This window comes from Leuciscus leuciscus (genome assembly GCF_965113295.1).
Source record: "Leuciscus leuciscus genome assembly, chromosome: 15".
NCBI classification, from domain to species: Eukaryota; Metazoa; Chordata; class Actinopteri; order Cypriniformes; family Leuciscidae; genus Leuciscus; species Leuciscus leuciscus.
In genome coordinates this window covers 38,981,207-38,991,315 of record NC_138739.1, presented here as the reverse complement: position 1 = coordinate 38,991,315, position 10,109 = coordinate 38,981,207, and the positions used below count along the sequence as shown (strand labels likewise).

At 40.6% G+C, this 10,109-nt stretch overlaps 1 protein-coding gene across 1 annotated transcript; it reads left to right on the top strand.

Annotated features, from left to right (window-relative positions):
* Nucleotides 1-606: 606 nt before the first annotated feature.
* LOC309476651 (5-hydroxytryptamine receptor 3A) lies at nt 607-8,635 on the top strand (the record flags this gene model as incomplete). The annotated part of the gene is made up of 8 exons (XM_082139773.1): nt 607-711; nt 832-876; nt 1,013-1,119; nt 1,518-1,687; nt 1,770-1,930; nt 6,303-6,513; nt 7,541-7,723; nt 8,252-8,635. The coding sequence occupies 8 exons, from the start codon at nt 607-609 to the stop codon at nt 8,563-8,565; spliced, it is 1,296 nt and encodes a 431-aa protein (XP_081995899.1). The 3' UTR covers nt 8,566-8,635.
* Nucleotides 8,636-10,109: the final 1,474 nt, after the last annotated feature.

Below are 10,109 nucleotides of genomic sequence, written 5' to 3'. Positions count from 1 at the left end.
AGAAATGGCTGAATCGTGGTCAGTGGACGAGGTGCAGACGTTCCTCTCGTTGGTTGCCGAGGAGTGGATGGGGAAACACGGAATGAAAAATTTGCATTTAATATGATGTTGTAATGCCAGTAGAGACGGTAACTATAACGATCAGTCCCACCCACTTTGAAGCGGTACTAACTGCAGTGGAAAAGCAACCGAGCTAAAGCGAAACGAACCGTACCGAGCCGAACCGAGCCGAGTCGTACCACACAGTGGAAAAGCGAAGCAAGCCGAACCGTTCCGCGCCAAGTCGAACCGTACCGAGCCGTACCATGCAGTGGAAGAGCGCCATAATAATCCAATGAAAGTTAGTTGACATGTAGTTGCAAAGTTACTTATAGTTAGTAGAATGCTTAAAGTGGACAATCAAAAATAAAGTTTATCCAAAAAGATGTATTAATTAACAAACACAAACCGCATTGTCCACTGCATAACCAGACCTTTAATGTCTATAATCTGATTGAAATACATAAAATGTCACTGAATTCAAGTATTGTTCTTTCAGCTCTCTTGCTAGGATCAGTAGAGTCGTTAAACTGTTCAGAACCAACAACAAAGTCTCTCCTTAATGCCATGAAAGAGGAAGTCATCAGCTACAGCGAGGCAAGGCCGGTTATAAGTCTGAAAACTCCCACCAACGTCAGTGTGGATTTGACTCTTTATGGCATTTTAGGAGTGGTAAGCAAATCTATGGAAGAATACAGCTTTTACTTTAAAAAAAGTCTACAAAATTATGTCATTAGAATAACACTAATTCCACAAAAAATGGTTACAGAATCCATATATTTTCCCTTTCAGAATGAAAAATCACAGGTGTTGGAAACATATCTGTGGGTGAGGACGGTAAGAGTCATGGCAGTAACAGCCGGTTTGCGTGATCCAATCACATTTTACAGTGCTTAATACATCCAAGACTGTTTTAACTATTGCAAGAGCACTATTTAAAGAGCAGTGCTGATAGAATTATCATTTTTTGTAGAGGTGGCAGATTGAAGGTTTGAGCTGGGATCCTGATGAGTGTGGAACAAAAAAGATCTCACTACCAAGAGAGAAGATATGGGTTCCAGACATTATCATTAACGAATTGTAAGTTGCACAAGTCAAATATAACAGCTTTGATAGTGACAAGGAAACAGAAACAACAAAACATTTTTTTACATTTCCAACCAGATCTCATAAAAAGTTTAATTTATGTGCTGGTGATTTTGTATGAATTTGTATAATGTGATTTGTATGGAAACGTAAGATTTTTTGAAAAAGTAATCATTAAGGTCCAACCCCAACCTAACTGTCACTGGGAAGTATAGCAGATTGTACGAAAACATACGAATGAGATCATATGAAATTTTATGAATTAGCCAACGATTCAGCAAAATGTAAAATAGTTGCCATGTGAGTGTGTTGGATTGTGCACATGCGAAAAGTAAAATTCTTGGTGAATTTCCCTGTCTGTCTTTAACCTGCCACTCACCATCATTTTGCAGCATGGATGAAAACCGAGCACCAGACACATACTATGTCTATGTGACCTCTACTGGTGAAGTTCTAGATGGATGGCCGATTCATGTGATCAGCTCATGCAAACTGGACATCTACACCTTTCCATTTGATTTCCAAAACTGCTCATATACTTTCAACTCTTACAAACACTCTCGTGAGTAAGCAAAGCTGAAAACTATATATCCTTGTTTGGCTACTTATGATTACATGGTTCTTGTTGGTCTCGTTCTCTACAGGTGATGATGTTCAGTTGTTCTTCTTTCGTTCAGCGAAGCAGATATTCAAGCAGTCTCTTGAAGCAATTACAACTAAAGGAGAGTGGGAGCTGATTGACTTGCTGACAGAAAAACCTGTACAGCTCTTTCTGGAAGGAGGATGGGATAACCTCGTTGTTTATGTTGGTGGCATTTTAGAGAGGGGTAATTCACTAAGAAAGAATCACAACAGTGATTTACTGTCATGATTTGGCGTATGTTACTCTGACTATTCAGCATTGCTTCAACACTGTGATCCAGACACCAACAAAAAAAGTTGTAAAGTATGTTTGACTACACTATGACCCTGTCCCAAATGGCACACTAAACACTCGCGGTCTTCCTCTGAGTCCGCACTTTTGTAACGTAATGCCGCTTTGACTGTCGGGAAGAAGTCTGCTGTGGACCGCGCAGCAGTGCGAAAATGCGAAAAGCAAAAGTGCGCATCGAGGGCGCATATTGACCGGCGACCGCATGGGGGGTGCTCGTGAGCACCCTACTGAAACCTAAAATGACTAAATTGGACACCCTACGGTATTATGGACTTAACGGACATGCGCACATGGCAGCCATTTTAACTCCACAAGTGCATATGAAATGTGCCATTTGGGATAGGGCCTATGTGTCTGGATATGACCAGTTACAGTATAAGGCTCTTCTTCATCATTTGATCATCATTCTTGTACAATTCTAACCATCCAAACCACTAACCATTAGGTGGAAACCGCCTTTGGAGGTCCTGTCCCATCTGGAGTTCCCACACTCCTTTGGAGTTTACTAAGTTGTATATGGCACAATCTGTAATGAGCCTAATTTTTACACAAAGCAGGTATATTACATCTTAAAATAACAATTATCACCTAATGGATTACAGCTCAAAGAGTGCAGCAGAGATGACATATTTTTGTAGGCAAAAACCCGGACTTTCGGTTCCATCGCTCTGAAGTCAAAAATGTTTTGAATGGGTTTTTTGGTTAAATACCTGAAATAAGGTCTGTGGTGAACACAAGCTGAAGATATTTTCATTCTATTTTACAACATAAAATACATCAGTAATACCCCCTTATGATTTAATAATAATAATAATAATTTAAAAAAATTGTCTATTGGGACAACAGAGGATGTCAGGATATTAATCGTCATCACATCGAACAGGTAAACTCATCTACTCAATAGTCCACTTTCACAGCAAAATCTTTCAAATTCAATCCTTCAGGGAAAATGTTTTTTTATTTTTTAAAATAAAGACTGAAAGAGTTGTCGGAAACTTAATGATGGTGACTTTTTGAGTCATGCGTCTGTGGTGTAGTTCGTTTATCTATAAAAACATTTAGCTTTTTACTTCTGCCGCTTGTATTTAATCTTAAAAATTCACAAAAGTTGTTCATTTGTAAAGATTATCATGATGGACAAAACGATGGTCACAAATTCTTTATAGTGGAAAAATGCTCTTTAGATTTTTAAAATGTTGTTCAGTCAATGGAAAACTTCTATTGGGGTTCTGTCGAATGAACCAGGGAGATGCTAAATTCCGGGACGGCCTATAAAAATATGTCATCACTTCAGCTCTTTATAGCCCCTTTCACATTGGGTAGTTCAAGGAAGTTAGTTATAGGAACTAGCCACCAGGGTGGTTCCCCGAGAACTAAATGGTCCTATCTAATGCCATGTGATTGATGCCCAATGTCGCAAGTTGAGCAGAAATACATAATCATGTTTTTCTTGGTCCCCTTAAAGTTGCGTTTGATTTTTTTCCTTCGCAAAAAGGTTGAGAGGTCCATCTATCACTGTTTTCCATGTTCGTAGAGTTAGTTCGTGGAGTAAATATATAGGCTATAATCTGTGTGTGTACACAGCTTTTATACGGCGGGTGTTGGTGTTTCGAGTGTGTTCGGCCAATCGGCTTACACTCACGTCACTGATGGTTCCTATTGTGCTGGGTAAGACCCTACTCTGAAGTAGGAGCTAATTTACTTCCCATAAAAGCCGTTCCTAGAACTAACATTGTTCCCAGTTCCTGCAAACACAAAAAGGGGATATGTTCCGCCATTAGTTCTAGGAACTATGAAAAGTTTCTTCCTGTACGTAAGCCCCTTATATCTCCGCTAATCGAACTTGGTTAGATGGTTAGTAAACAACCCAAAAGTATGATGTTATGCTTGATGTCCAATGCAAAAGGTGAGTCCATGGTACATACAACAAGGCCAGACCCTGACTGAGTGCAAGTGAATAGTGTAAATATTCCAAATGAGATGGTGATTAGCTACAGGTGTGTATGATTACAATTCAGGCAAGTGAGAGCGCCCCCCACTCTAGGAGCGGACCAAAATTGATCCAACAATCCATGGGGGAATGGAAGGAAGGAGGACCCAGGGAGGAGATGACAATGGAAGGAGCCAGGGAGGAGACCACGGTGGGCATGCCAGGAAGACGATGACAGTGGAAGGAGCCAGGGAGGAGATCATGGTGGGAGGAGCAAGGAAGGAGATGACGGTGGGAGGAGCCAATGGTGGCAGGAGCCAGGGAGTCACCTCAAGCCAGAGCTCCAGGAAGCAGGCCCACAGCAGAGTCATAGTGGAGCCTTGGTGGAGAGGCCAGGTGAAACCAGGAAGATGACTGACTGAGGTGGAGCTGGTGAAGGTAGAGACCCAGGTGGATCAGAAGAGAACGGGTGACACTGAAGGTCCTGGAGACCAAGGCAAGAGCCATGGGGAAGGAGGCCAAGTGTTATAAATGAAGCCAGAGTGCCGAAGGACTGAGGCAGGGCCAGTGCGACTCAGGACTGAGTTGAAGATGGAGGGAAGGAGGAGCACGACGGAGCCAAAAGGGTTGAGAGAGACGAGTTGCAGATGAAGGCCCGGAAGTCCATGGCGAAGGCAGGGCGACTACTGACCAAGGTGGAGCCGGAGGGACGAGGAAGTCCTGTTGAGCCATAAGAATGATGGTCCCAGGTAGAGCCGGAGGAGCAAGGAGCCAAAGTGGAGCCGCCAGGACGACGGGCCAAGGTGGATTGACGGGCTTGGAGGGTAGAAGTAGAGCCAGAGGGTCAACAGGTGGAGCTGGCGAACAATGTGAATCCAAGTTGCTAGGTGGAGCCAGCGTAGGAGGAGCTGAAGGCCTGAATGGAGCCAGCAGAGACAGGGCAGAAGAACTGGGTAGCACAGGGTTATGAGATGGCTTCCTTGGATGTGACAGGACAAGCAGAGAGGCCAAAAACAGTCTCCTAGGCTAACACAGGACAGGCAGAGAGTTCTGGAATTGCCTCCTGGTCAACACTGTACAGGCAGAGGAGGTGGGATTGGGAAGCAGGGAGAGTGCATCAACGATGAAGAAGACTTGGAGCTGGCCAACATAGGAGACTTGAAACTGACCTGAACCAGTGGAGAAGGAAGAGATTGGGAACAGAAGGAAATCAAGACATCAATTATTTCTGACTGAGAAACACTGGAACTCTCTAATGCTGGAGGATGATGATGATGACAATTCACTTCCTCATCCAGTTCCACCAAAAATTCCACAGGCACAGATGTAAGAACTGGCTCACACACCTGGTCAGACTGCTTTGGCTCAAGGACGGACAAGGCTGCAGGTACTGGCTCCGTAGAGGGCATCGGCATCAGCTCTGGCTCTGCGGTGGAAACTTTGTGTAGATGATCAAGGACATCATGAGGGAGGGAGTGGACTGGGAGGACTGCAGCTGAGTGGCAATGTCATCCTCTACCTCACCTATAGTAAATGATGAGCCACACAGCCACAGCAAAATTTCCATATATTGTGCCAGGGTCACACTGGAATCTCCTGCTGGCAACAATAGGTCGATGTTGTTGTTTAGTCCATCCAGAAAAAAGTCCATCAGAATATGATCATCCCACGATGTCAGGTGGCAATATTCCAAAAACTTCTCCACATACTGCTTGAATTTCCCAACCATTCAAGAAAATGGAAGACAGAATTTCCTCTCCCACTGGGTTCATGGTCTTTGGTCTGGCCTTTCTGTAACGACACACCAACACCGAGCAGGGAGACGAAACCAAGAGAGGGAGTTTATTGAAACAAATGGAGATCAAACAGGTGAGAAATGTGAGGTGAGTATGCAGGTACTGTAACAGTGTAACACACAGTTGAAGTCCAAATGAGATGGTGATTAGCTGCAGGTGTGTATGATTACAACTCATGCAAGTGTTCAGAATATGCTGTGACAATAAGCAGGTTCATGTTGATTTTCAAAAACATGGTTTTGCTTGTCGTCTGCACTTGTGCCAGAAACTGAATGCACTATTTGGTGGGACCACTCTTGTTGAAGAAGAGGATGGAAAATGTCAGAAATCAAATCAAATCAATCAAATAAAAACAACAGAAGATAAATTTGAAAACAACAAAAATGGATATACAATACAAGGAGGTTAGACAACTTCTTAGTGAATTCACCCCTAAGTGTTATGTTTGCTACTATGAAAAGAAGTTTACACTTGGGAACACTTGATACTAATATTTTCCCTCACTGTTGTGGACTAGATTGTCTTGAGACGTCGATCTACACTGTATGTGGTGAACCTCCTGATTCCCAGCAGCCTCCTGCTTTCTTTGGATCTCTTCAGCTTCCTACTGCCTCTTCAAAGTGTGGACCGTGCTTCCTTCAAAATGACACTCATCCTGGGTTACACCGTCTTCCTGCTGCTAATGAATGACCTGCTGCCTGTCACAGGAAACAACTTACCCCTTATTAGTATGTTCTCAAACCTTCTTATTCTCTAATTTTGTATCTTTTCATCTTTACCCTGCTAAAAAGGCAAAATGGTCACCAGCATATGTTGATGGTTTCCAGCATGGGATGCTGGTGCAACCTACCCAATAAGAGTATTTTGGTAAACCAAAGGGGTCAAAGTTTGGCTGGTTAGCAAGGCCCAGTTAGTGCTGGTATATGTCATAACAACCATCTGGGAGTACATTTCTCCATTGACGACCATCCTTGAGATGAATGGGAATGCTAACACCTAGCTTTTTCAAGGTATTAAAGACCTTGAGTTGACCAGTTTAATCCTGAAGATTGTTCTGGCTATTCAGCTTAAAACTGAAAGTAAAATTTTAATTTTAATTTTTGACACACAGTTGAAGGCATAGCCTTTTCTAAGTATACAACATTTAACATTTACGCATACAAAGGAGGTCAACGCATGTGCATTAACAACAACTTGCACTCTGTCTGCAGAATGCTTCATCCTTTTCATTCCTCCAATTTCTCACCATGAGTTATAACCCATATAAACATAGTGTTAATCTTTTAGCTAGAGTTGTAGAAATATGGGTACTTTCTGACCTTGGTGTGTCTGTCTCATCCCTCATTCTTTGACTATATTGTGAATTAATATCCCAGGGGCACTGTTACCACCTTGTAGACAAATTAAGAGCAAAAAATGTGCAACCTATGCAGATAGAGTATGCGTGAATAGACAAATCGGGCTGCAGGCATAATGTATGCGCGTACTGGTGATGCACTGTGTGCAGAAGCTAGCGTACAGATAAAAAGTGAAGTATACTTTGGACTTAAGTTTTTCAGGTCTAGGTTCTGACATAAAACAGCCTGGGCTGCGTTTCTCAAAACCATCGTAGACCATCAATGGTACTAATGGTCTCTACGATCTATACTTACGCTTACGAGATATTTAAAAAACACAGCCCAGGACTCTTTCAGAAGCAGGAAATCCTTCTTCACCTCCAGCCTTATCTGATCTGATCTTTCTCTCTCGATCTAGATGTGTTTTTCTCTCTCTGCATGGCCTTGATGGTAGCAAGTCTACTTGAGACTGTCATCGTCACCAATATCTTGTGTGGTTCCCGTGACTTTCCTCCCTTACCTAAGTGGCTCAGGATTCTGGTCCTGAAATATCTGGCTCAGCTTGCTTGTATGAAGAAATCTTGTGAAGAAAATGATAATGGTAAGGAAATACTTTCGTCTTCCCGGATTCTCTTACTAGAGCAGAAGTTTTCGAAGTGTGGGGCGCGACTCCCCTGACATGTTCTGGAAAGTTTTCAGTCCAAGGATCCAGTAAGCCGAATGCATTCAAACAGTCAGTCCAAAACAGCCCCAATGCCTCTCGGTTGGATAAAGCAAACCAGTGTTGCACTAGTAAAGTTTTGATGGATGACGATTGTAATCAAGGTAAAGACGATTACAGTGACAAACAGGAGTCATGTATTAGGCACACGAGACGAGAGTCCGTTATTATTGATGTGCAGAACAAACCATGTGTGTGCGGTGCTCTCGGCACACTGATCGCTATTGAAAATTTGTCAAAATTGGGGGGTGGGGAGGCGCCAATGTGTACATTGTGTCAAAAGGGAGGCCCACTTTCTTTGACTTTGAAAACCCCTGCACTAGAGTTATTTGTGCAAACTTTATATCAGATTTCATATCATTGATGTAAAATATGTTTTCCAACAGTGCTCTTGTTTCTTGTCTACAGCAAACAGATCTAAGAGCACTTTCTACATAAACACCATGACTGATATTCCAAAGAAAGGACAAGTCAGTGCAAGTCCAGTGAGTGTCAAGGAACAATGTCTAGAGGAAATGAAGAAGATGAGTAAAGATTTATTGGCCATCCGCCACCAAGTGGAAGAGCACTTCAGTAATGACAACAGCACCAATGAATGGATCATGTTTGGTCAGGTCATTGACCGTGTGCTCTTTATACTGTATACTCTCTTTATCATTGTGAGTTTAAGCACAATTATGGTTCTGTGGTTGCACTCGTACAGTCTAGACAAAAAGGCGTAGTATATTATTGCCTGCTCTGTGAACTGAAGACACCAAACGTTTGATGAGGTCAATGGAGCCCAGATTTATTCCTGATTTAATGCAAGGGATCATCAACAAAATACTCTTTATAGGAGCTTTAAGTGTCCCAAAACTTATAATTGCGTAGAATTATGTGACTTTTTTTGCTCTAGAATTTTTTATTATATATATTTAAACTTAGTAAATTAAATCTGAATATGACTGAAATCTGTAAACTGAATCTGACATTCTGTTTCATCTGTATCACCAAAACGTTTTATTAGTTTTGGTACAGGATGAATAGCAATTTCAACTTTAGTCTCTGTCCAGTTAAGTTTGAGGAAACACTTATAATAAAAATATCAAAAACTTTGCTCCTGGTTTTCTGGTTGTTTTTTCAAAGTGTTTGTTGAGTTGAGTTGAGTTGAAATAAATATATTTTAATAATTTTTTTTTTATTAAGAATTATGGTAAATGATGTAAATGCAATAATAATGCAGCATGTTAATAAAAAAAATAAAAATAATAATAATAATGTTATATGTTAGGTGCCATACAAACAAGGCCAGTCTGTGGATTTCAAGGTGGGATCGTGAAAATATAAAACTAGTCATGGCATTTAAAAAAAAAAAAAAAAAAACTGCAAAAGTAGATTTAATAAAGAAAGAGTGGCAACATCTTGAAGAGCCATAACAGCTCTTGTGTAAATCCGGTGTTCTTTCTTCTAATTAAATGTGTGACACTGAACATGTTTTTTTCGTCAAATGGAAAAACAAGATAGATCACTAATGAGTTCAACCAAATGGATCCAAAGCTATTAAAACAAGCTAGGTCAGTGGTTACTGAAGGTGTTAAACAACATGTAACCGCACATGATGTTGCCAGTAAAGAGTCAGCACACTTCACCTGTGGAAGTAAGCGGTGTGATTTAAACTTGAGCAGTTTTAAACAATAGGAAATCTCATCTACACACAGCATTATGGGACATCTTTTGCGTTTTCTTTTGGCATGTTTCATTCTACTTACAGGTAATGAACTGAACTTAAATGTGGAGCACGGACTTAATACTTTTGGTCAGTTTTGTCTTTGTAAACTTAGAAACAATAATGAAATATCTTGATAATGATTCAGCATTACATTTTATTCAGAATCAATAGTCTTTAAAAAAATTAATAAAAAATAAAAAATTATTTTAAAAGCAATTAATTCTGCTGGCTTCTAGAAGATGTGTGAAACTTCGTTGTTGTTTTGACTGTTTATTCATAAAATTATAATTACTTCACAAAAAGTGTTTTGTACAGTAATTACTTAAACTTCTATACAGCATCTTAATTCTGCTGTCATTGTGAATTTATTTTGCTTTCTATACAAGATAAGATTAGATAACATGGACTAAAAGGAAAATACTTTAATTTACGGTTTAAAGTTAAACGTGCTAAAAATATACAAGATAAAATATACACTTGGAAATGTTGGAAAGTAATTGCCTTAAAAGTGGCAGAATTCTTCACTGTAAAAAAATAAAAACAAAAACACAAAATTAT